Source organism: Rasamsonia emersonii, assembly GCF_000968595.1.
Source record: "Rasamsonia emersonii CBS 393.64 chromosome Unknown ctg1118621760571, whole genome shotgun sequence".
In the NCBI taxonomy this organism is placed as follows: Eukaryota; Fungi; Ascomycota; class Eurotiomycetes; order Eurotiales; family Trichocomaceae; genus Rasamsonia; species Rasamsonia emersonii.
The window spans coordinates 1-26,224 of record NW_013562899.1 but is presented as its reverse complement, the minus strand read 5'-3'; the positions used below and the strand labels follow the sequence as shown (position 1 = coordinate 26,224).

The 26,224-nt window shown below is 51.5% G+C and overlaps 7 protein-coding genes across 7 annotated transcripts; 4 read left to right on the top strand and 3 right to left on the bottom strand.

Annotated features, from left to right (window-relative positions):
• Positions 1-2,462: 2,462 nt before the first annotated feature.
• Positions 2,463-4,802, bottom strand: T310_7638 (Long-chain-fatty-acid--CoA ligase; the record flags this gene model as incomplete). Its single annotated transcript, XM_013469575.1, has 4 exons — positions 2,463-3,760; positions 3,823-4,218; positions 4,273-4,298; positions 4,354-4,802. 4 exons carry the CDS (start codon positions 4,800-4,802, stop codon positions 2,463-2,465), a joined length of 2,169 nt encoding a protein of 722 aa, XP_013325029.1.
• Positions 4,803-6,099: 1,297 nt separating this feature from the next.
• T310_7637 (uncharacterized protein) lies at positions 6,100-7,607 on the top strand (the record flags this gene model as incomplete). The annotated part of the gene is made up of 4 exons (XM_013469574.1): positions 6,100-6,160; positions 6,205-6,279; positions 6,371-6,532; positions 6,700-7,607. 4 exons carry the CDS (start codon positions 6,100-6,102, stop codon positions 7,605-7,607), a joined length of 1,206 nt encoding a protein of 401 aa, XP_013325028.1.
• A 762-nt stretch (positions 7,608-8,369) lies between these two features.
• T310_7636 (uncharacterized protein) lies at positions 8,370-9,844 on the bottom strand (the record flags this gene model as incomplete). The annotated part of the gene is made up of 2 exons (XM_013469573.1): positions 8,370-9,341; positions 9,401-9,844. The coding sequence occupies 2 exons, from the start codon at positions 9,842-9,844 to the stop codon at positions 8,370-8,372; spliced, it is 1,416 nt and encodes a 471-aa protein (XP_013325027.1).
• A 2,565-nt stretch (positions 9,845-12,409) lies between these two features.
• T310_7635 (2-alkenal reductase) lies at positions 12,410-14,665 on the bottom strand (the record flags this gene model as incomplete). The annotated part of the gene is made up of 4 exons (XM_013469572.1): positions 12,410-14,196; positions 14,318-14,383; positions 14,441-14,561; positions 14,639-14,665. 4 exons carry the CDS (start codon positions 14,663-14,665, stop codon positions 12,410-12,412), a joined length of 2,001 nt encoding a protein of 666 aa, XP_013325026.1.
• An 805-nt stretch (positions 14,666-15,470) lies between these two features.
• T310_7634 (uncharacterized protein) lies at positions 15,471-17,879 on the top strand (the record flags this gene model as incomplete). Its single annotated transcript, XM_013469571.1, has 5 exons — positions 15,471-15,478; positions 15,513-15,989; positions 16,043-16,945; positions 16,975-17,739; positions 17,795-17,879. The coding sequence occupies 5 exons, from the start codon at positions 15,471-15,473 to the stop codon at positions 17,877-17,879; spliced, it is 2,238 nt and encodes a 745-aa protein (XP_013325025.1).
• Positions 17,880-18,860: 981 nt separating this feature from the next.
• Positions 18,861-23,187, top strand: T310_7633 (uncharacterized protein; the record flags this gene model as incomplete). Its single annotated transcript, XM_013469570.1, has 5 exons — positions 18,861-19,090; positions 19,287-21,759; positions 21,863-22,384; positions 22,447-22,626; positions 22,687-23,187. The coding sequence occupies 5 exons, from the start codon at positions 18,861-18,863 to the stop codon at positions 23,185-23,187; spliced, it is 3,906 nt and encodes a 1,301-aa protein (XP_013325024.1).
• Positions 23,188-23,883: 696 nt separating this feature from the next.
• T310_7632 (Nonsense-mediated mRNA decay protein (Nmd5)) lies at positions 23,884-26,224 on the top strand (the record flags this gene model as incomplete). Its single annotated transcript, XM_013469569.1, has 5 exons — positions 23,884-23,973; positions 24,083-24,113; positions 24,248-24,708; positions 24,769-24,953; positions 25,012-26,224. Coding segments are annotated over 5 exons (1,980 nt in total), but the record flags the coding sequence as incomplete, so codon positions are not given.

The following is a 26,224-nucleotide window of genomic DNA, read 5'->3' as shown; positions in this document are numbered from 1 at the left end:
CGAAAAACCGAAAGAACGAAAGAAATAAAAAAAAGAAGAAGTAGCAAAGGCAAGCGAGTTAGTTTAGTTTAGCTAGCTGGCTAGCTAGGTAAATAGCCACTAGCAGTAGCAGGTAGGTACATACACTAGGCTGTGCAACAAGGGAACGGTCTTCGCTTCGCTCTGCTTTGCTCGCCTCGCTCTGCTTTGCCTGCCTGCCAGCTGGCCTGCCTGCCTGCCTGCCTGCCTTCTTGGCCCCCTCGGTCGAAATCCGAGATTGAGATTATCTCTGACAACCCGAAAGAGAAATGCAGGTCCTGTCGCTTCAGGTAGCCAGCCAACAGGTACTTTCCGATCGAATCGAGTCCGGAATCCAGGTTCCAGAATCCAGGTTCCAGGTTCCAGGATCCAGAACTCGGACCCCGGCATGCATGTGAACGGAACAGAACACCCGGACGCAGATCAGGAGTCAGGAGAATGGGGCGGAGAATTAATTAGGTAGGTAGGTAGCAACAACCAGCCATGACAGGAAGCGTGGCAGGAACCAGCGAGCGAGGAAAGCGAATAGGCGTCTTTCTTTCAAGGTAACACCCTTCCTCCGGTGCAACGCAATGTAATGCTGCAATGCAAAGCTCCGGGCCGGCTGGCCAGATCCATCATCCAGCCATCCATCCATCCACCCATCCTTTGACTGCAACGAATCGGTTGTTCATTTTTGGACCATGTACGGATGATCGAATCGAGTTGAATGGATGAAAAAAAAATGGAAAATGAACATTGTACTGGACATATTCCGCGCTATGACCCTCTCTCGCTCGCTTTCTCTCACTCTCTTCGGACCCAACTCTCAGCCCCCAACCCCAGATGTTGTGTAATATATGCATGCATGCATGCAAGACGCAAGGCATAACCGAAGTCTGTCCTGTCGCACGAAGCCTGATGATCAATGTTTTGGATGGAAACGTGTCCATGTCTGTCTGCCTGTCTGATTGTCTGATCGTCCGTGCGTCTCATCTCGCCTCGACTCGCCTCGTCTCGTTGGGCGAGTTGTTCCCTTCTGCCGGGATCATCGATCCGTTTATTCTTGCCTGCGGGATTAAAGGAATCCAATCTTGCGAAATCATTGATTGACGCGGTGCCTCCTTCTTCTTTTTCTTCCTGTCAATTTTCCCCCCAGCCAACAACTTTTTGATCCCTTCACACCACTGTCTTCCATCTCTAGCATCTGTCTCGAGCGACTAACGAAGTCATAGTCAAGACGATGACAAGACATAGCATAAACATATGATGTTTCCTTCCTTCCCCTCTCTCCATCTCACATAGCGTGTTGGTATTTGCATCATTCGTCTGTCCATTCGTTCGTTCCTTCGTTCGTTAATTCAACGAGAGCGACTCTTGCTGAATGCCCCATCTAATCCACCTTATCAACCCTCGAAACGCGAACATTGAGTTTCCGCTGCAGTTCCTCCTGCTCCTCCGGCGTGGGGACCATCCCCAACGCCCTCTCGACCTGAGGCGAGATCCACATCCCGATACAGGCCCAGCCCATCAGGCCCAGACCAAAGAGGAGTCGAGTTTTTGGGGAAAGATTGCGATAGGCGCTGCAAAAGAAAATTCTAGTCAGAGAAGTCGTCCAGGACCAGGTAATTAATTGGTGCTTACCTCCAGAACGACATGATTAAATAGATAAATAAATGAATGAATGAATAAAAGGAAGACAGACAGACAGTGTGATAGTTAGCAAGACACGAACACAATGGCGACGATCGTCAATCGTCAATCGTCTGTCGTCTGTCTGAATGGGTGGAGAGCACGGAGTACTGTGCTTAGCTTACGGAGTATTATTACCTCCTACTCCGTAGACGCGGTACCTGAACAAGCGCTGCTCGGCTTGGCGGACCCAACCTGACTGACTGATGACCACCAACGAACTAAACTACTCCGTGCGTAACTAAATACTCAGTAGCTGAGTAACACTGCATGTCATACAGTACATAAATAGATAGATAGATATAAACATGATCATCGTGATTATCGTGAACAGATCTATAATCAAATTGGGGAAAAAAATTTTCTAAAATAGACGTCTGCACGAGTTACATTCCCTACCTAGGTAGTATATACTCCGTACTATAGAGCGTCCTCGTCTACTAATTTGTACGAGCGTCAGGATTCAAGCTAAATTTATTTCCTAGCCATAAAGACAACTACCGAAGAAAACGGAGAATGCACAGGGAATCAATATCAATCGGATACGAACAAACAAAAACCTGCAATTGATAAAAAAAAGACATCACATCTTCGCAGACGAACAGTTTTATAATCATTTTTGTCGAGTCAAACACAATGCCCCCAAGCTGCTCGTGATGAGAGGCTTACTAGCCACAAGCGGATCCATATACTTGATACAGTGTCATAAAACAAACCTAAAGAAAGAACACATAACCGAATCGAGATCTTGTCCAGCAGGAACAAGAATTCCCTCAGCTTTTACCATACGCGCGGTCAATGTCCTTCCTGAAGTGGTCGACGATCTTCTTCCGCTGAAGTTTCTGGGCCGCAGTCGTGTATCCCTGGTACACAGTCAGTATCTCGATGATTTCAGGTACAGGAGGGGGAGAGGAGGGGGGGAGAAGGGCAAGACTAACATTCTGCGGGTTCCACTCCTCATCAGACAGAACAACTCCATCGATAACCTCAATACCCCGCAGTCCACCGGCCTTGCCAGCGTTCTGCAACTCCTTCAGGACGATCGACTTCAGCTGCTCGTTGTGGACCAGACTCTCAAACGGCTGATCCTCGATGCCATTCTCCTTGGCAAGCTTGTGCAGCACCGCTTCGACCGGCACGATGATCGCAATCGGCTTCACCTGATCCTCAGCCGCATAGATGCAGATGTTGCCCACCACCGGTGACGCTCGGTACACCGACTCCAGTTTCTCCAACGCAATGTACTCGCCGTTGAGCGTCTTCACGAGGTTCTTCTTCCGATCAATGATTCTCAGGTGGCCATTCTGGTCGAATTCGCCAATGTCCCCAGACATGAACCAGCCGTCCTCGGAAAACGCCTTCTTCGTCTCTTCTTCATTGTCGTAGTAGCCCTGCGCGACGCTTCCTCCGCGGATGAAGATTTCACCCTGTGGAGGGTTGTTCTTGGTCAAATATCCAGCATCCGGGAAGTCTACCAGCTTCACCTCAATGGAGACGGGCAGTTCACCCAGAGCATCAGGGTTCCACGCCATCGGATCATTGATCGCACCCATGGCGCTGGTCTCGGTCAACCCGTAACCGCTGATCATCGGAGCCACGGCATACGAGATGAATTTCTGCGTATCTTTGGCAACAGGGCCGCCACCGTTCATGACAAGCCGGAGTCGACCGCCGGTCGCCTCCTTAAGCTTCTTAAAGACAACCGCATCCAGAAGGGACACACCAGGAAGGCCAGCCTCCAGAAGGAAGGCCTTTGCGGCCAATCCTCCCCAGAACAGGTTCCTCACAACGAAGTTGTTCTTGTTCACTTGGTTCACGATTCCCTTTTTCACGGTCTCCCACACGGCGGGGACACCAACGAGAATAGTTGGACGGAACTCTCGAATGTCGCCCTTGCAATTGCGCGTCGAATTGTCCGACAAGGTCTTGGGATTTCCGTAGCCCATCGTGCCACCCCAGAACAGGCACAAGTTCTCAAAGACGAACTCGAGAATGTGAGCCTGAGGAAGGTAGGTAAGCAGCGCGTCCTGGGGACTGATGTATTCGCCGACGATGGCGTTCACACCGGCCGCTGATGAAAAAAAAAACTGTTAGTATTTGCGCTCATCACAGATGTTCGTCTGAATGACTTACTGGCTGCTATAACGTTCTTCTGCGTCAAGGAGACACCCTTGGGCTGACCCGTGGTTCCAGAGGTATACATGATGCAGCAAAGATCCTCTGGGTCAGGAGGGGTCGGGTCAACGGGGTTCTCCTCGCCAGCCTTTCTCAGGTCCTCGAAGCTCAGGATGTTGAGATATTCGAACTGCAACTTCAGATTGTCCAGATCCTCCTGCTTGACTTCGGTGTCGGTGTTGTAGATCACATGCTTGATGGATGGGACATCTTTCAAGACTTTAGTCAGGGAAGGAATGAGGTTGGGATCGAGGAAGATAGCATCGCTCTTGGTCTGCGCCAATGAGTGTCTGAGACCTTCTTCGCCCAGCGAATCGTATGCGGTGACGACGACAATCGATTGCGATGCCGCTCCTGGGAGTCATTATGAGCGGATATTCAATTGATTGGAGGGGATATCCAACTCACCGTGGGAGAGGGCAAGCCAATGAGCACTAGGGAAGCAAACCTTAGTACGTAGCCTACCGCGATGAGAATTTTCGTGCCTACCTGGTAGCACCATAGAGGTGGATGCGGTTGTTCTTTTCCAGCCCCAGCTTCCTCAACCCAGCGCCAAGCTGGAGCGCCAGTCGTTCGTACTCGATGAAGGAGATATACGAGTAGCCGCTCAGTTCAAAGTAGGTCCACTTCTTCTCGACCTCCTGCTCGACACCGTCGACCATCTTCTTGACCTTGCGGTTCTCGACGTGCGTCTTGATCAGGCGACGGGTGCCAATGGCCTTGGCATTGCCAAACTTCTGGGCGCTTCTCCTGAGGAGATCGTAGGTGGTTGCCACATCTTCGGCCGGTCGGATGATCAGCTTGTCCTTGGCAGAGGGGTGTCGACGGGGAATGGTCTCTCCCTCGACCGGTTGATAGCCAGAAGCCTCGACCGTAAACGGCGGCTTCTTGACCATGCGAGGGTAAATGACGGCGTCCTTGGGCGAGGGCGGCGCCATCTCGGACAAGCGACAGATGGTCGAGAGTCTACGTCTTGAGAATCCTCACTGAGAGGGAAAAAAAGGAATTCGCTCCTGGAACGACTTGGATCAGCAACGGAATCTGGCGACCAAACAGGGAAGGCGCGTACACAGAGCGAGAGGTGAGCAGCGCTGGATACAAGAAAAAAAGAGAGGAAACAAGCGCTTGACTCGCCTCCGAAGAGTCGATTTAGATGTGAGCAAACACAACCAAGGGCACTCACTTGGTTGTGGTGGAAGGGCGGGTGGAGAGAGGAGGAGGAGCTCGAGGACAACAAGGTATGAAGTCAGTGTGGAAATGCGGTGGCTGCGGGAGACGAAGCCGTGACGGCAGGGCGGCTGCTGTGGAGAGACCCGTGCTTGCCTGTTCAGGCTCGGGTAAATTCGCCCAGTGGTTTGCAGTTTGACTGGTCGAGGATCTAGCAGTCACTGGTCTGTAACCTGTCGGCAATGATCGTCTATTCTCCGCGTCTACAGTAGCATTAGGATTTAGCAGCTTGGTAGGCTGCGTATTGCGATGGTTGATGCTGCTCCTTGCTGCATCTGCAGAATGCGGTCATTTCACCGCGTACCACGGGTCAGTCGGGAGAGCTACTCTCGGAGAGATAAGCCGCGGCAGTCTACGGGGTACGACAGGTACCAGATTGCAGAGCAAGACAATGCCATTATTATTATTATTCAGTGAGTGTGTGGACAGAGTACTCCGTACCTAACTGATGCTGTTACAGTTGCAGAGCTCTCCACGCGGACGGAGCGTTTTGTTGGGGATTCGGTCCCAACGGGAGCCCACACGAGGCGCCACGTCGGCGCTGACTGGCCAGTCCGCGTTGCAGATAACCGCGTTTCTGCACAAAGCACATGACCACAGTCAGCTCTGCGATTGTGTCCAGTTCTAACACATAATATTTCTCGTGTTTGCCGTTGATTGCATGTTGATCGCGGACTGTTTTGACGCGCTTAGACACTAATAGGAAAAATTTTCCCCTGTCCTGGATGCGACGCGAACTACGCCGTACGGGGCAAGCTGCAGAGGATAGACAACAAGCGCGAAGGTACCTACCTAGTACGGCAGGCGCAGGTGGGGTAGGCTAGCTGGGAAACCTTGCCCTAAACGCTCTCCACGCATGCTACTCCGGAGTCCCCCGTATATGAGGGAAAAACGACAGCAATCATCAGCTCCCCTCGACAAACAGAGCAAACATGACGAGAGTACAGCACAGGACAATATTAATGAAAGAATAACAATCCGGCCAGAGTAGGAGCCAAACAAAAAAAAATGCCATCTCTTGAAGAATTCCTCGCCTCCATCGGGGAAGAAATCCACGATGCTGAAGAAGGTATGGTTGATAGTCTGCTACCAGCTACGTACCTTCTACCCCAGGTCTCGGCATGCAGATCTCCCTGGAGAACACCTATGATTCCGGTCCATGTGAAAGGTCCCTGCAGGTTGCAGCCGGTGGGCAGTTAAAAAAAAAGACCCCATTGGCTGTTTATATTTTTTTTTGTTTGACAGTGATTAATTAATTCGCGTTATATTGATTGATTAGAGTCTTTCCTGCTTTTCTCCCGTGATATCCCGTCCGCCAACCTCGGCTTTGTCGACTCGCGCACGGCCACCGTCGAGCTGACCATCCACGGTCAGGACTTCTCCATCCATCAGTCTCCCACGCTGCTGTCCTCCGCTCGAGCGGGGGGTACTACTGGTGCAGGTATGCATGGCAGAAAATTATAACGATTCTTATATCTATTCGTGTATTTCTTCCTGGAGCATCATTGGGGAGATTAATTCCTGGAGACATGGATATCTATCTTATCGCGAAGTCCCATTTCATTACATGTAGTTCTTTTTTTTTTCTAACTTCACTCTCCAACGCAGTTCTCTGGAAGATCACCCCCCGATTCGCAGAGTGGATCTCCTCCCGAAACCACAACCCCTTCTGGGAATCCTCCATCCTGACCTCGTCCTCGGCCGTCGTCGAGCTCGGATGCGGCATCTCAGGCCTCGTGGCGCTGGCATTAGGTCCGTGCGTAGGACACTTCATCGCCACGGACCAGGAGTACGTCCATCGACTGTTCAAGGAGAACATTGAAAATAATGCTGCGGCGGCCTATCAGTTGTCTCATCATCATCATCATCGCAATAGTAGCTACCGGCATGGCCCACCTCGACAGCAACAACAGAAGAAGCTTCACTCTGCTGGCGGAAAAACACGCGCTGGCAAACGCAGTGCGAATAGCAGCAGTAGCAGTAATAGTTCCAGCAACGAGGGTTCCCACAGCTTGACGAACGTCACTTTCACGGCCCTCGATTGGGAGCTCGATGTGCCAGAGACGCTAAAGGATACAATTAAACAGGAAAACCCCTCAGCCTCAGGATCGGAGATTGGACAAGATAGTGATAATGACGATGATAATGGTGATGATGATAAGAAAGACCGCGGATTCGACCTCCTCATTTCCTGCGATTGCATCTACAACGAAGCCCTGGTGCCGCCCTTTGTGCGGACCTGCGCAGACATCTGCCGCCTACGGCCGCCCTACGACCCTACTACACTCAGCTTGGACTTGGAGACGACATCCCCGCGGCGCAGACCGACGGTCTGCGTCATTGCGCAGCAGCAGCGGTCCCCGGACGTCTTCGAGACGTGGCTGCGAGAGACGCTGCGCGAGTTTCACGTCTGGCGACTGAGCGATGACGTTCTGGGGGACGGCTTGAAAGCCGGAACGGGCTATGTCGTGCATGCCCTCGTGTTGAGGAGTGACGCTCGAGACGGTCGTCGATGAGATAGGACAATTTTTTTCTCCATCCATAGTAGACAGTCTCCATCTACCGGTTGTCGAATGGCCTATATATAGGTATATGTATACTTTTCTATGAAAAATGAAACACATCCCGTTTGGTTGAACAAATGATTCCGTATTAGTTCCACGCGGGTTTGCCGCATTCAGGACGAATTTGTAAACTCTCAACCTTGCTGTGTAGGACGGGAAAAAAAATGCTGGAAAAAGAACAGGTAAAAGAAATAGAAGCACCTGTCGAAGAAAAAAAAATAATTATGTTGAAAATGAAATAATACGAAAGTAAGGAGTTACAGTCCCGTCCAGAGGTAACAAGAAACGAACAAACACGACTGACTGACTGATAAGACAATCAATCAAGAATTTGTGAGCACATGGCAATGCATGCAACGCGCACAAATGAAGAAGAAAGGGGGAAAAAAAAAGAAAAGCCAGAATAGCCGCCCCCCTGAGAAAATAAAAACGAATCACACCCCGCCACGAATCGTCCCGAAAAAAGAAACGTAACATATGGGGAATCTGGTTTCGAGCAAAAGACAACAGCCACCATCCATAGAGAAAACGGGGAAAGGGGAAAAAAAAAAGAAAGGAAAAAGGTTACAGAATGCCGGGTCACGCATCAATGCATGATACTGATAGTCAGACAAGAACATCTGGAGGGAAAAAGAGAATATGTAGCGGATTTAGAAAAAGGTCAAAGGATTGGAAGGTAAGGAAAAAAAACTGCCTCCTTGACAAGGGAGCCACTCAGCCGCTATTCTCCTTACCGGCGTCGTGCGAGCCAGCAGCTGACTCCGCGCTTCCGTTGGCAGCAGCTGGCTGATCCGGCGCACCTTTCACATCAGCAGGAGGCGTCGTGCTTCTCCAAGACTCCGGTTGGACGTTGCTGTCAATCATGGCTGCAATAGTCGGCTTGTTCGAGCCATTCGTTTGGGGCGAGGATTCCACGGGTGCAGCATCATTTGGGTGATCAGAATGCACCTCCGGAGCCTTGCTACCGGATTCTTCTTTCTTGATCTGGGGGCTCTGGTCCTGGCCATCCTCTTCATCCGACGCAGAAGAGTACTCGATCTCTTGCTGATAACCCTCGACATCCGTGTGAACCGATCCCGATCGACTGTCCTCGGTGGAGCCTCGATTCACACTGGGACGCGGAGGTCGAGGTGCATTCGGGTCGTAGACAGTACCGCATATGTCAAGAGCACGCGATTGGCTGCCAAGGCTCCTGTCTTTGTGTTTCTTCGTCAGATGGCACATGAAGCCATGGAGCGTCACAAAGTCGGACTTGCCACAGCTTGGTACTGGGCAGTCAAGATAAACGAGACGGCCATCAGAAGGCCGTTTCCACAAAGCACGTCCAGCGGGATCGTATGCCGCCGGTCGTCCGTGGCGTTCGCCCCAGGCCTCAGCATTCTTGATGGTATATTTCTGCTTCTTCCGAAACGTGCCGGTGCCATTACCAGTGCCAGCGCTAGTACCAGTGCTAGTGCTAGTGCCGCTGCCGACATTGGGATTCATGATCTGAGGTGGCTGTTGGATGATTGGGGTGGGAGCCGGACGCGGCTCTGGCGGGGTCTGCTGCTTGAAAATGGCTAGAGCAGTGGCCGCATTTGTCTCTGATAAACGACGAGGCATGGGCCGTGGAGGAGAGTCATTTTGAGAGTCACATGTGAGGCCCATGGATTCTCTCTTCAATCTCTTCCTCTGCCGTCGGAGCTCCTGATGACAACTTCATTTAGTGGACGGAATATCAAGAGGGCGGGGAAAGAAAATCTCACTTCTTCTTCAGCTTCCGCTCTCTCCGTGATCATTCGAAATTCTTCGTCTTCCCGCTTTCGGATGGCGAGGATACGAGCGCGAGCAGCTGCACGACTAGCTTCTTCCTGCTCTATTTGGCGCAGGCGAGCTTCAATTTGTTCCAACTGCGAGGGAATTGATAATGGTGGTCCCGGGGGGAGAGGAGGAGGAGGATTGACATGATGGTGAGGAGGGGGAGGCAGGTGTTGTGGTGGTGGTTGCTGTTGCTGATGTTGATGCTGCTGTTCTGGCATAGGAGCGCCATAGGGGCGGTAGGATGCCGACACCGGGGGAGCAGGAGGACCTGATGTGTTCGGGTTGATAGCAATTGGATGGAAACGCGGCATATTCATAGGGCCACTGACACCACCATTGAGTCCATTTTCTCCGACAGGTGGAGGGACCGTTGGAGAGGCCGCTGTCATGATGGGTGGGAGGGCCTAGATAGGATGTTTTAGCAACAGGGTTCGGCAAGAGAGATTATTCTGAAGAAGGTGCAATCACTGTTGCTGCATTATGATACATTCTTCAGGAAATGAACTTTGATCTGGGACGAAGTTGACAAAGAGAGAAAGAAAAGAAGCGAAAGAAGAAAAAAGAAAACAAAGCTCATGACACAAGACTGCAGAGATGGCAAGCAAGAAAAAGGTAACAGTACACTTAGGACTTCTAAACAAGGTGCAGTGCAGGTGACAATTGAAAAAGAAGGATTTCACGCAGCGAACGTGCCAGGTTCTTGGCTGGGATCAGTGATGCTCGTGGAGATTCCGGCTGCATCAACGGGCAGTCTTCTGCAGTCTCGTGCTGATAAACGTTTTGAGATGGAAATTGTCTAGATAAGAAATCGAGGGGCAGAACAGAAGACCAGAAGATAAGACCAAGAGAGAGGAAAGAAAGATCCAAGTAAAACGAATACAAGCGTACGGGAGAAAACAAAATGAGAGGGCGCATTTAAGCGATCTAATAATTACCTTGGATTCTGTGTGACTGGTGCGCGACTGAAGTTGCAGTGATGTTGGAGGGCAGCACTCATTCGATGAGATCTGAGCGCTCTATCTAGGTTCAGGGCAGATGTGATTCTCGAGTCAGAGAGAAGGATGAGTAGCAGAACCTGGTTCAGAATCACGTCCAGTCTGATTTGTCACACCCGAACAGCGAGCAGAGGACGACAGAGAGGATCTCAGACTGTCCCTTTTGGGATTCCTGCTGGCCCAGCGCTGCGCCAATTCTTATCTCTTTTTTTTCTTTGGTTGGCTGGCGCAACTAGCTGCACTCGAGCACAGTTTGTTTGTCACTCACAGGCTTAATGCCTGTTTTATTATCCAGACCCAGGCCAACTAGAGGGAGAGGAGGGATGACGATCGCAAAGATGACTGCCCAGAAATGTGGGTTGCATCACTTTTTACTGCAAGAAAAATCTAAATGAGCACCCAGACAGGAAAGACGACATGTAAGAGAATGCCAAAGTGGGGAACTGCGATGGAGTCTTTTTTTTCCTTCCCAGGCAGGCTGGAGCAAACACCGTGGGATCGGCAAATGGAAGGGGGCAGCTAGAGTCATGCACACAGCGTTGGATTTGGGACATGGTCGCAACGCTGAGTCTAATTAAAATCATTATTGATTCTGGGATGCGAGGAGGAGCCGGCTGGGTGGCGCTAGAGAAGGCTGTTGAGGCGGTTGGCTCATCTCTGGTTAAGTTGTTATTAGTTAAAGGGGGCATGGAACAGGAAAGCGACCAGAAGCTCCCCGGCCTGGAAGGGAGATCCCTGCCCGCCGTCTACACTGCGCTGCGCTGATTGGCTGCCGCGCACTGCCCTGCACAGACAGCTTGAGACGGACTGCCGCCATTGGCCGGCCCTGTGGGCTGTCGATGGAAAAGGCGATTTATTGAAACGTCAGTCATGCTACTATCTGTTAATAACACCTAATTACCTCGCCCGTTAGTCACCCAGGCCCACCCGTTGTTGACAGAAAGAGCTGCAGTCTGTATTCATTGCACTGCAGACAAATTAGGAGCTGGCGGATTCGATGAAACATGTTACAGTAACAGCTCGTTAGCTGCCCCCTCCCCGCCTCGAGCAGCTTCGCAGATCGACCTGCTACTGACAGTCAGACAGGGAAGCGTCTTTCAGATCGCTGCTGACCTCCCAGCAGAGCGCGCTGATGGCCAGTCTCAGGGCTTTCTGCCATGATGCGATGCAAGTAGTGGCGCCAAGTGGGCTTTTTAGCACCGTTGGCGTCGCTTTCCCTGTCCCTGATTTGTCCGTCAGTCTGTCCTTAATCACATTTTCACAACCAAAAGTTTATCAGTCATAGGTGCTACTACTAATAGTGGGCACAACCCACTAGTGGTCCATGACTAAAAACAAAGCAACACATCTTTTTGGTACCAGGCCCACGTCAGCTTGGAAATCTTAAAAAAAGAAACAAGGATCAAAGGATCCTGGACCACCGTTCTCGGAGAACCGGTGCCCACAATAAGTCCATCTATTAAGTAATGGTTCTTCCACCAATTAGGCCAGACGCAATACAGAAACCGACTACTTGTCTTGAGGCGAAGACTGGACCAAGTCCCGAGATCATTGCCTTGAGAGGAGAATTTCTTAATTTCTATCAAGTCATATGCTCCATGGCCAACCCATCATGGGTCGGCCTTTTTGGGTCATTAGTTACATTTTGTAGTTAGATAGATTGGCTTCCATCCCACCGCCAGCCGTGCTCGTACTTCCCGGGAATCAGAAGATAACTCGCCCAACACCCACAGGGGACTCGCGCGAATATATGAAGACAAGGTGAGACAAGGTGAGAAGCGACAAACAAAAGACAACACCGACACTCCAATGACAAAAAAGCGCCCAAAACGGGAAACCATTACCTGTACATGTCATAACTAAGACAGGGGATGAAGAAAGGAGAAGGGTCTAGTGTCACACAAGGGAGAAGGAAAAAAATAAAATAGAAATACAATCAGATACTATCCCAAGCGGCATTTACTCCTTCTTCTCACCCTCACCCGGCTGAGAAGACTGCTGCTGGGACTCCTCCTGACGAGCCTTGTGCATCTTGTCGAACAGCGTCAAGCTAGCCGTCTGGAGCTCATCGGTCTTCTGCTTGAGCTCCTCGGCCGTGGCGGTGCCCTCGCCAGACTGGTTCTTGGCAACGAACTCCCGAAGGCTGGCGATCTTCTCCCGGATCTGGTCAGCCTCCGCCTTGTCGAGACGGTCCTCGAACTCCTTGAGGGCCTTCTCCGTGTCGTTCAGGACGGAGTCGGCACGGTTAGCAGCCTCGATGGCAGCCTTGCGCTCACGGTCCTGGGCGCCGTACTTCTCGGCGTCCTCAACCATGGCCTGGATCTCGGCTTCGGTGAGACCAGAGCCAGAGGCAATGGTGATGGACTGGTCCTTGCCGGTGGACTTGTCCTTGGCGTGCACGTGCACAATCGAGTCGGCGTCAATGTCGAAGGTGACCTCGATCTGGGGAACACCACGGTGGGCCGGAGGGATACCGACAAGCTGGAAGTTTCCAAGCAGCTTGTTGTCCTTCACGAGCTCACGCTCACCCTGGTAGACCTTGATCTCGACAGCAGTCTGGAAGTCGGCGGCCGTCGAGAAGATCTGGGACTTCTTGGTAGGAATAGTAGTGTTTCGGTTGATCAGACGGGTGAAGACACCACCCAGGGTCTCAATACCGAGAGACAGAGGGGTAACATCCAGCAGAAGAACGTCCGTAACCTCACCAGCAAGCACGGCACCCTGAATGGCGGCACCGATGGCGACAGCCTCATCAGGGTTGACAGACTTGGCAGGCTCACGACCGAAGAGTTCCTTGACGGTCTCGGAAACCTTGGGCATGCGGGTCATACCACCGACAAGGATGACCTCGTTGATGTCCTTGGCCTGAAGGTTGGCGTCCTTCAAGGCCTTGCGCACAGGCTCGTAGGTGCGGCTGATGAGAGGCTCAACAAGACCCTCAAGCTGAGCACGAGTTATCTTGAGGTTGATGTGCTTGGCGCCAGAGGCGTCAGCAGTGATGAAGGGCAGGTTGATCTCAGTCTGGAGAGAAGACGACAGCTCAATCTTGGCCTTCTCAGCTGCCTCACGAATACGCTGGATGGCCATGCGGTCGTTCGTCAGGTCAATGCCAGAGTCCTTCTTGAACTGCTGAACGATGTGGCGGACGAGGCTGATATCGAAGTCCTCACCACCCAGGTGGGTGTCACCGTTGGTAGACTTGACCTCGAACACTCCCTTCTGGATCTCCAGGATAGAGATATCGAAAGTACCACCACCAAGGTCGTACACGGCGATCACACGGTCATTCTCCTTCTCAAGACCGTAAGCCAGAGCGGCAGCGGTAGGCTCGTTGACGACACGCAGGACGTTGAGACCAGCGATCTGACCAGCATCCTTGGTGGCCTGACGCTGGGAGTCGTTGAAGTAGGCAGGGACGGTCACGACACCGTTCTTGACCGGCTTGCCGAGGTATGACTCAGCGGTCTCCTTCATCTTCTGCAGGATGAAGCCACCGATCTGCGACGGCGAGTACTTCTGACCGCGAGCCTCCACCCACGCATCACCGTTGGTGTGCTGGACGATCTTGTAAGGAACCTCCTTAATGTCACGCTGGCATTCGGGGTCGGTGAATTTCCGACCGATCAAACGCTTGGTGGCATACAGGGTGTTCTCCGGGTTCACAACCGCTTGACGCTTAGCGGCGATACCAACCAACCTCTCGCCATCCTGGGCGAAGGCGACCACAGATGGGGTCGTTCGAGCACCTATCAAGAACCGGTTAGTGAATTGAGTTGTCAAGTAACGGCTTTAGACCAGGGCAAGGAGAATCATTCCGGGAAGCTCTGGCCACCTAGATCGAGTCAAAAAAAATTTTTTTTCACGTACCTTCAGCGTTTTCAATGATCCTGGGAGTCTTGCCTTCCATTACAGCGACGGCAGAGTTGGTAGTTCCTGCAGATCTGTGATTAGCCATTGCAATTGTATAACAGGTCCACTTGGTTTACTTACCCAGATCGATACCGATGACATGGCCCTTGACCTTCTCTCCTTCCGTGGAGTTCCATCTCCGGAAAGACGAGCCAGGAACTCTGAAAGCAGGAGCACGAGCAACATAGGCAGTGCGCGGAATCTGGACACGAAGAGAAAGGGCAATCAGCATTTCTGAGCTTGTAAAAAAAAGCTTTTGTTACTCAGGGGACAACTTACCGCGCGGGAGAGACGGGATGACAGCATGGTGCTAGTATTATTACAAAAACTACAAACCAGAAAAAGAAGAAAAAAGAAGCTCTGGCTCTAAGAAGCTGGAAGAGGAAGAAGGCACCAGGGAGAACAATAGGGCCTGGAGATAAAGGAGGAGATGGAGGAGATTGAGGTTTTTTGAGATGGAGGATGTAGGAAAGAAGAGAGAAGAAGACGATGAAGTAAAGCTCAAAATTTCCATCCCTTAGCGCCAGTCGGGTCACTCACGTGATCTGGTCGAATTCGGTGGAAGACCTCGGGACGCCATTTCCTACAGAACGGTATTGCCCCGGTATTCGCCTCACGCGACGCGCCCCTGCCCACAGTGTCTGGCGGTATCGTTCTGTATCAGCTTGCCTCGTGGCGGCGCTCTGCCGTCATCGCTGCTCACTCCAACTCCACTCGACCTTCACAGCAATTCATCAAGACGCGATACTGCAGCCATCATTCCTGTGCAGTTTCGTGACAGCTCCTAATACCTCTCAACCCTTGCGTTCTATCAGAGAGTTCACTGCAACTTTCTGTTCTGTACATATATACATCACATTCTCACCCTTTCGCCGAGACCAACAATGTGGTATCTCTAATACTAGTGCGCCTTGTCAACCATGACACTCGATTACACGCTTCTGTTGGTTTGGCCTCAAAGCTCTCTCATATTGCATAGTGACTCTACTAACAGGGCCGTGTCTTCACGCGCACAGGCACCGTCCGACTGAATCTCTGGTACTTCCCACGAAACGACGGTTCTTCCCTTTCAAAATCCGTCTTTTGTCTGTATATCCCATCCCCGATTGTTATGCTGTGGTACTGGAACACTGACGCGTTTGTTGATATGTAGCCATCATCAACTTCGCCACTACATCAGCACCGCTGATCCAGACAGAATCTATGTTGTCGCTCACAAAGTCATCCATTGTATTCACATCTCGTCGCAAAAGTGGGACACTGTGGCCAAGATACCTTTTGAGCCCAGATGCTTGGCTGCAGGTTATGGCTGGATTGTCATAGGAGGGCCTGATAACGGAGAATGCGCCTTTGTCAGGCTTCCTGACCAGACTCCACCTCCTCACGCTAGCTCGAGTTCTCACGAAGCAGACGTGGACGCAGCCTTACCGATCGATCTCGAATCAAGCGCGAGGGCTCCTTCAGCTGGGACCTCAACGGAACAAACGCGGTCAGGTAGCACTCCTGGCCGCGCACAACCGGCAGAAGTTGAAATTAAGAAGTTTGGAGGTTCCATCGTAAACTCTGTCACCATTCACCGCTTTCCTGGAGATGGGGAGCGCATAGCCCATGAGGATGTCGTACTTCTCAGGTACGAGGACTGCTGTCTTCCGATTGAAATGCGAATGCTGACTTGACATAAAGTAACAACGACAAGACGGTCAAGGTCTACTCACTGACCCGCTCGAAACTCCTTGAGGTCCTCCGCCATCCGGCTGCCATGAATTATGCAATCATCTCGCCCGACTCGAAGGTCCTCGCTGCTGTCGGCGATGAGAACTTCGCATACTTTTATGGAATTACGCGAGATGAAAGCGCAGCCGTTGAGCATGGAGACGGAGGTGCTAGGCTGACAGGGTGGAAGTGGACTTTGCTTCGCAGTATAGAATTGCAGTTAAGCACAGGATTTGATGACGGAAGTTGCTTCACTGTGGCGTTCTCCCCATCCAGTCATTTGTGTGCTGTTGGATCGCAATCCGGGATCATTACCATATTTGACATGGAAACAATTCGTCGGTCGAGGGACGAGAGACAAGATCAAGACCCAAAATTGTGTATGTTCCGATCGTCAAGGCCCGATTCGGACGCCGGCGCGGTGCGAAGCATGGCCTTTTCCTCAGACCCTTGGGACCTTCTAGTCTGGGTAGAGGACACTGGCCGAGCTGGCATCGCGGATGTTCGTCAAGCATTTTCCCGCAGACAGATTCTGAACCTGGATAGGAACGATCCTGAACTTCAGAAAGTCGAAATGAGCTTCAGCGCTCTTCCTGAAGGGACACGATCTCAACTTGAAGAGCTCGCCACCAGCTCAAGCGAGGACATGGGTACCATTCAACAAACAATGCTCGATCTGCTTGATAGATCATCATCGGCTGGCCAGAATGCAGGGGCTTCAGAGAATCAGTTGCTGCGCGAGAGTCTTGTACAAGATCTCACCGATAGAGAGCGGCAGATTATTGAGTTCTTGAACACCGCGCGATGGACTTCAAGACAAGAAGAAGGAACAGATAATAACTTACCAAGAACCATCGTTCATATTCGTCCCGGGTCCAATCCCAGCGCTCTTGGTTCCGCAGAGGGGTCCAATCGACCCTCTCGTACGACGTCACCCCCCGCACCGGTGATGCACTTCATGAGCTCTTCCGTGAAAACTACCTCGGCCGTGTAAGCGCCAGTGAGCGCGGTCTGAACCCCAGACGCCAAGGCGCTATCGTGTTGTCTCCGGCCAACACCGGCTCCAACAATCAAAACCCCGAAGAGGGCAATTCCACAGGGGCAGATGTGCACCTTTTGCTCAGATGGACTACCTCACCCTCGGATATGCAGTCCTCCGAGAACGCCTCTCGTGCAAACGGTCCAGGAACCTCTTCCGAAGATGATATTGATACTGGCGAACCAGGTACGAACAGCCACCTCGCCCTAGGCCGTGCAACAGCCTTAATTGATACATCGTTCCCGTCTCCAGACGCCACGTCATCCGAAACCCGCCAGAGATCGCAGCGGTCCAGATCAATACCGCGACGATCGCCGCGCCCGATTGGCACCACTGAGGGCATGCACGAAGCACGCACGACGAATTCGGAACTGCGGGCCAGCGTAGCTGCTGAGCGCCTCCGGCGGCAGCGACTGGCGGCAAATGAGGTAAATCGACCTACTGACTGGGAACAATTGTATCGACGGCAACTCATGACTTTTTATCAGATTCGGTCACCAAGATGGATTAGAAGCATTCTCAATGATCTCTCCGACCGGAACCTAGCCCATCTTCACCACGACCAAGATCCTGTTCAAGATCCTGCTGCCACGGCTGGAATTGGTTGGGGCGCGGATGGGAGAACCTTGTAAGTGTGGTGTTTCCATGGACACTTCCGGACTGGCTTGCTGAACCGTGTTTAGGTACATTGCGACTGTGGAGGGCATTTTTGAATATCAACTCAATATCCAAGATCGGATGACCTTCCCGATTCTTGCTTGCCGCTGAATCCAAAATGGGTTCAACCGGATTTTCTTTCTTTGTGGCATTTGATGCATACTGTTTCGCATACCTCATGATAGGATGACCTCATGCATTTCCTGTTGCTGGACGGTTCTGGGCGATATCGTTCTGTTTTCATTTCTTATCAAAAGAAGTGTGTTATTATGGACGAAATGCATTTGACGATACCACTTGTTCTAACTGACAAAAAGTTTGCTTCTTCTTTTTCTTTGTCTTTCTTTTCTCTCTCTCTCTCTCTCTTCTTTTTGTCTTTTTTTTATTCCTGCAAATTCTTGTGCCTCCTAGTTCTACTGTGGTGTAATAAATTATGATAAATCCGCATTTACTCCGTGCGTTGCTGTAAAACCCAGAATATATAAATTCGTAGAATCGTATGTAATTTGTCCCAGAATGGGCACATATACTCTGTAGTAGAGTTTGTATTAAATGGAATGCTGAGTAGTAACCGCACATTATCATTTAATTTCACAATAAATTCACTCTCTCATGCTCTCAATTTAGAGTGAGAAATCAAGAAATACCAAAGTGGTGGGTTGGTGCACGTTTTTCGGAGGCATCCATTTACTAGCCGCCTGTGTGGCTCCACACGAGAGCGCAACAACGGGCAGTCCCAACTATTATGTCACTGCGTCAAACCCAACATACAGATTCCACTTGATATTATGCGACACCAACATTCAGGTACCTGTCATCAATATCTGCCGTGAATTACCTGCTTTTTTCGTCAGTGCCTTCGGACGCAAGCCAAGTTCTGCATTATCTACCTATTGTCAGATTGTCCCGCACTTGCCTGCATTGTGCGGTAACGCTTGTCTTGGCAGACCATTTACAAGTCTTGATGGTACATGTATTCAAGATATAACACGGCAGCTGCTTTAGAGAGATTGAAACACCCATAACGTGGTGACTGTCACTTAAGGAAACATCACCTATTGATGCACAGATTTGTGTTCATTGGGTGCCATGATGGTTGATTCCCTTGCATCGAGCCTGGCACAGCTTCGGCTGAATGCAGACCGGGCTGATGCCGCCAATTTTGATGCTCGGATTGCGGAAGAGGAAATGGGCACTGGGGAAGGATTAAGGCCTCGAAAACGAGCCCGCCAGAATGTCGACGACCTAAAGTCGGAATTAGAGCGCGACTTCTTGACGCCGTCGCCACGATTCAGCCCGGACTGGCTGAATCGGCTGCAAAGGTTAGTCCCCAGCATTCCACCATCTCTTGCGCCCTTACAGGAAACCTATGTCGAGCTATGTTCTATGTGCTTGTATTCTGTTACTTCTCTGTTGGTCAATCAATCTTTCCATTCCTGAAGAGAATATGCCTATGCGTTTATCAGATTGTACTGCCCTCCTCTGACAAGTATGGTGTTACTAACGATGAATATGTAGGAGATGGGAGGTCTCAACTGATTATCGAGATCTCTTCGAGATAGCTCCGACGCAGACCCGCACCATCATCCGCTTCACTCGTGAGGGCCTGGAAGGCCGAGTAACCGGGTACCATGAAGTTACTGTGCCCGCAAATAGTGCCACAGCGAAGAACTCAACTTCCATGCTTCGACGCCCAGCTGGCAGAGCTGATTTTGTCAGAGGCGCTGCAGGATTTTTCCCGTTTGCTCCAGGTGGACTGGAGGGTGTGGAGGCTATTGCGGAGATGGAGTCAGATGCCCAGGCAGCCGAGCAACAGAAAATAACAGGCAAGCAGTCCGGCCTCGACCGCATTATTAATTTTGGTACGGAAGGCGGACTGTTGGAAGTTCCTCCAGGATTCAGCCGCGGCTTGAAGTTCGAGAAACCCAAGTCTAAGGAGGCCGAGGAAGACGACAGGGACGTGGAGAACACGTTGGAACAGGAAGATGACATTCATCTCGAGAACAGAGAGCCCTCTGCTGAAATTAACGAACGTGTTGGGCCCCATGATGAAGGAGAGATCAGCGAAGAAGAGGAGGAAGACATTGATTCCTTGCTTCCAGTAGAATTTCCAGCCCTCGAGCCTCGTGGCCCGTTGCTTACTGCGGCAGCCAAAAAGGTTGGCCGAGAATGGGCGCACGTTGTCGATGTCAATAAGGAAATTCCGAACTTTCATGAGCTGGTTCCGGACATGGCCAAGGAGTGGCCATTCGAGTTGGATACATTCCAGAAGGAAGCAGTCTATCATCTGGAGAATGGGGATTCGGTCTTTGTTGCAGCTCATACCTCCGCAGGAAAAACTGTCGTTGCAGAATACGCCATTGCTTTGGCTGCTAAGCATATGACCAAGGCGATCTACACTTCTCCTATCAAGGCCTTGAGCAACCAGAAATTCAGAGATTTCCGAAACACGTTTGACGATGTTGGAATTCTGACCGGCGACGTCCAGATCAATCCAGAAGCAAGTTGCCTGATCATGACTACCGAGATCCTGCGAAGTATGCTGTACAGAGGTGCGGATCTGATCAGAGACGTTGAATTTGTCATTTTCGACGAAGTGCACTACGTGAATGACATGGAGAGAGGTGTCGTGTGGGAGGAAGTCATTATTATGCTCCCGGAGCATGTTACGCTGATTCTCCTTTCCGCTACGGTCCCCAATACTTATGAATTTGCATCCTGGGTGGGCCGCACCAAGAAGAAGGATATCTATGTGATTTCGACTGCCAAACGCCCCGTCCCACTGGAACATTATCTCTGGTCCGGGAAAGCCATGCACAAGATTGTCGACTCCAACAAACGGTTCCTCGAAAAGGGTTGGAAGGAGGCCGATGATATTCTTTCCGGAAGGGACAAGATCAAGGCTCAGAAAGCTGCCGAAGCCCAAGCTCAAGCTCAAGCAAGTCAAAGAGGTGGCCCACAGGGAAGGGGTCGAGGACAAGCCCCTCGAGGCGCTCCTCAACGGGGCGGTCATCAACAGCGTGGAGGTCAACAGGGTGGCCCGGCACCGCGTGGCAGAGGACAGCCAGCTACACGGGGAACGGGCAACATTGCTCGTACTGGCCGTGGAGATGGACGAACCACTGCGGCGCAAGATCGGACCGTATGGGTCCACCTTGTCCAACATCTCAGAAAGGAGAATCTGCTGCCAGCATGCATATTTGTTTTCTCAAAGAAGAGGTGTGAGGAGAATGCAGAGTCCCTATCCAATCAGGACTTTTGTACGGCCTCCGAGAAGAGTGCTATACACATGATCATCGAGAAATCTCTTGCTCGATTGAAGCCGGAAGACAGGGTCCTGCCCCAGATTCTTCGACTTCGCGAACAGCTCAACCGGGGTGTTGCTGTCCATCATGGAGGGCTCTTGCCTATTATGAAGGAGATCGTCGAGATTCTCTTCTCGAAAACGCTAGTCAAGGTTCTCTTTGCTACAGAGACATTCGCCATGGGCCTCAATCTACCGACTCGCACAGTGGTATTTTCTGGGTTCCGCAAGCATGACGGAAAGGGATTCCGAGACCTGTTGCCAGGAGAATACACTCAGATGGCCGGAAGAGCTGGGCGGAGAGGCCTGGATACTGTTGGATATGTTATCATCGTCACTATTGGCCGGGATGAGGCACCTCCTGCGGGAACCTTAAAACGAATGATACTTGGGGACCCAACCAAGCTGCGGTCGCAGTTCCGGCTGACTTATAACATGATTCTGAACTTGCTGCGGGTTGAGGCCCTCAAGATTGAAGAAATGATCAAGCGGAGTTTCAGTGAGAACGCTACGCAAGCATTACTGCCGGAACATGAAAAGCAAGTGCAACTGTCGGAAGCCAGCCTTGCCAAAATCAAGCGCGAGCCCTGTAGCTATTGCGACATTGACCTTGAAAAGTGTCACCAAGCGGCTGTTGAGTATGAGAAACTTACGAGAGAACTTCACCTAGGACTCCTTACGTCGCCGGTGGGGAGACGGCTTTTCATGATCAAGCGGCTTGTTGTATATAGAAAGGTCAAGATTCCCAGACGTATTTTAAATGGTGTGCATACTGACAAGCTTTATTTAGAATGGAATCCGGACCGCCGGAGTTATCGTCCGTGAAGGAATCGCAGGAGGCGGCGAACCTAGCATACAGGTCCTTGAGATTGGCGCGCTGGGCGATAAGCGTCATCCTAGTGATATCCTGCCCTTTTTGCCAATATTCCGACATCTATTTAGGCCTCTACCAACTCGGTCCGCGGACATGACATTGAAGACATGCAGGATCCCGCTGGCAGATGTCGAGTGCGCCACGAGCACAATGGTGAAGGTAGGGGGACCGATATGGTACTTGAACATTAAGAAAGGTGAGGACGTTGTTACCATATCTGGCAGAGGCACAGCGCTGACTGCCGTCACAGAGGCGATCAAGTTCGGGGACAAGGAATTGCCGAAGTACTGCTCATCTTGGGAGACTCCAACCTGGGATGAGCTGGATTGGGCTCGAGTCAAGGAATTGCAAGTGAGGGATATTTTAGACAGACGACAAGCCCAAGCAGCGATTGTCCAGTCCTGTCAATGCCTCGCGTGTCCTCAGTTCCTGAAGCATGTACGTTCCCGGACGATCTTGCTTAGCAACTAACACGGGTATCGCATGCTAACACCTCACAGTTTGAAATGCAACACGACGAGTGGCAGGTGAAAGAGAACATTTCGCAGTTGAAACAGCTTATGTCCGACCAAAACCTCCAGCTTCTGCCAGATTACGAGCAACGGGTCCAGGTTCTCAAGGACCTGGGCTTCATCGACGAGGAATGTCGCGTGCAACTGAAGGGCAAGGTCGCATGCGAGGTACGAGAAAGAACCCCTCCCCGATACCCGATGATAAGATGTTTCTAACTCTGACTGCAGATTCACTCCGCGGATGAGCTCGTTCTGACGGAATTGATTCTCGAAAACGTGCTGGCAGAGTATGAGCCTGAAGAGATCGTTGCGCTGCTGTCGGCTTTTGTCTTCCAGGAGAAAACCGAGAACGAACCAACATTGACCCCCCGCCTGGAAAAGGGGAAAGAGGCGATCATTCGGATCTCGGAGAAGGTGAATGATTATCAGATCCAGCACCAGGTCATCCAGTCAAGCGATGACGCCAATGACTTCACCAGCCAGCCGCGTTTTGGCCTCGTGGAGGTCGTCTACGAGTGGGCCAAGGGCATGTCCTTCAATCGTATTACGGACCTGACGGACGTGATGGAAGGCACCATCGTGCGCACCATCACGCGTCTCGATGAGACGTTGAGGGAAGTCAAAAATGCGGCGAAACTGGTGGGAGACCCGACGCTCTACACGAAGATGCAGCAGGCGCAGGAGATGATCAAGCGCGATGTGATCTTTGCCGCCTCACTCTATATGTAGGTGGCACTGGATGGATGTCATATCGGATCCCAAGGATGGAGGAGTCGAAGTTACACGAAAGAGAATACGCATATCCCCTGTAACGCTTTCTCGTACTTTCAGAGCTGCCGCTGTATCTGTAGGTCCCAAGGAAGACCCCTTCTTCGGTTTCCCACACGTGCCGCAGTGGCCATGCTTATTGCCACACACCTGGGATGCGCATACGCATCTGTTCATTTCATGTTTTACGATTCCTGGCTGAACGAACGCACATACGCACTGCACAATAACTACAAGATTAATAATGCCAGAACAGTTGTATTCTGAATGAGCCCTGGGTAGGACAGGCCTGGCTCCTGTATCGATAAAGTTTTGAATTTTTTTTTCTAGGGTCACGATTAGGCATCGTTCTTGCTAAGAAACCCCGTTGCACAGCGGGTCCCGGGGGGTGGTTGGCCGCATCAGAAGCCTTGCTAATCGCTAGTGTCTGCCGCGTGGGTCGGCGGCAGGAAAAAAACATCTGTGCACTCACAATTCTCCAAAGCCCACTTCCGCACCATTATCATTTATCAACAAAAAGAAAAGCTGGCCCTGCCATCTCATCCGCACCGTCCATCAGTACACGGCCCAGGAGAGAAAAACCCTTGACTTGCTGCACACTGGGAATTTTTCACTCGAAGGTCGATATCTGGCGCTGGGGGCCGTAGTCGGTGCGAGATGGATGTTGCAGCTCTTCGTGACCGCATACAGTCCACCCTCGACGCCAATGCGGACAATCGACGACAGGCCGAGATAGATTTGAAATATGTACGCTCTCGTCCCTTCTTTCGTCTTCCACCGCGCTCACCACCATCGTGCTTTATTTTAGGCAGAGAATCAGCCGGGATTTCCAAACGCCCTGCTGGATATCCTGCAGGCAGAGCAGAATAATGCGGTCCAGCTATCCGGTACGAAGAACCCCGCCATCGCCCCCCTGAACCACTCCCCCTCCTCGCCCTTTTCAATATCAAGACTGCGGAAGATACAGAGGAGACACTCAGAACAGACTTGCGCTAACAATTTGTTTTTTTTCGTGTTGCAGCCGTCGTCTACCTGAAGAATCGTATCACCCGAGGATGGGCTCCCGCCGAGGACAACCCTCTGCACAAACCGATCCCAGACGACGAGCGTCCGGCGCTACGAGAGCGTGTTATCCCCGTCCTTGCGTCGTCGCCGCCGAACGTGCGCGCCCAACTAATTCCCATCCTCCAGAAGATCCTCCAACATGACTTTCCAGAGCAATGGCCGGGGTTCATGGACATTACCCTGCGGCTACTGAGCACCAATGACGCCAACTCGGTTTTCGCGGGGCTGCAGTGTCTGCTGGCAATCTGCCGTGTCTACAGATTCAAGGCGGGGGAGAAGAGGACGGATTTTGATAAGATTGTCGAGCACTCCTTCCCGCAGCTTTTTGTCATTGGTAACAAGCTGGTGGACGAGGAAAGTCTGGAGGCCGCTGAGATGCTCCGCCATGTGGTCAAGGCATACAAGCATGCAATCTACGTGAGTCCAGCCTGGAACATACCGGCTGCCGTGACTGGGAAGCTGACCCTGCGTTTCTAGTTTGAGCTGCCCCCGCACTTGAAGACACATCAGGCCACCGTCGACTGGTGTACGTTATTTTTGAGGATCATCTCCAAGACCCCGCCTGCCGTCTCGATGCCCGATGACGTTGAAGAGAGGGAGACAAACCATTGGTGGAAGTGCAAGAAGTGGGCATATGCGAACTTGAATCGCCTGTTCATCAGGTTTGTTTCCGGATTGTCTGCCTCCCATGATGTTTAGTTACTTACGTCGGCTTATCAGATACGGCAATCCTACAACAATTACCAAGAGCAGCGCTCCCGATTATTCTCAATTTTCCAAGAACTTCATCAGCACTTTCGCCCCGGAGATTCTCAAAGGCTATCTGCAGGAGATTGACAAATGGGTGAAGGGCCAGTGGCTCAGCAAGCCCGCGCTGTCGTACACCCTCATTTTCCTTGAGGAGTGTGTGAAGCCCAAGGCCATGTGGGACCACTTGAAGCCCCATATGGACAACCTCATCGCGCACTTGGTTTTCCCACTCATGTGCCAGTCTGATGAGGATCTGGAGCTCTTCCACTCGGATCCACAGGAGTACCTTCATCGGAAACTGAACTACTACGAAGAAGTCTCCGCTCCTGATGTCGCTGCCACGAATTTCTTGGTGTCGCTCACGAAGAATCGGAAGAAGCAGACATTTTCCATACTGCAGTTTATCAACGGCATTGTTAGTAAATATGAGTCTGCTCCCGATGACCAGAAGCTGCCCCGCGAGAAGGAAGGTGCTTTGAGAATGATCGGTTCGCTAGCCTCGGTCATTCTGGGCAAGAAGAGTCCGATTGCGGACCAGGTCGAGTATTTCTTTGTTCGCCATGTCTTCCCCGAGTTCCGGAGCCCGCACGGTTTCCTCAGGGCTCGTGCTTGTGATACGTTGGAGAAGTTCGAGCAGCTGGACTTCAAGGACCCGAACAACCTGATGATCATCTATCGAAACATTCTCGAGTCGATGACTGATCCGGAACTGCCCGTCCGGGTGGAGGCCTCCCTTGCCCTGCAGCCTTTGATTCGGCATGATGTGATCCGGACGTCGATGCAGCAAAACATCCCTCAGATCATGCAGCAGATCCTCAAATTGGCCAACGAGGTCGACGTCGACGCTCTCGCAAACGTCATGGAAGATTTTGTCGAGGTGTTCTCGACTGAATTGACGCCGTTTGCTGTCGCTCTCAGCGAGCAGTTGCGTGACACGTATATGCGGATCGTTAGCGAGCTTCTCGAGCGGAATGCTGCCAAGGGCGAGGACGAGTACGGAGACTTCCTGGACGACAAGAGCATCACTGCGTTGGGTGTTCTCCAGACCATTGGCACTCTCATCCTTACTCTGGAGAGTACCCCGGATGTCCTCTTGCACTTGGAAACGATCTTGATGCCTGTGATCACTATTACGCTGGAGAACAAGCTTTACGGTACTATTCCTCTTTCCTTTCCCCCCCCC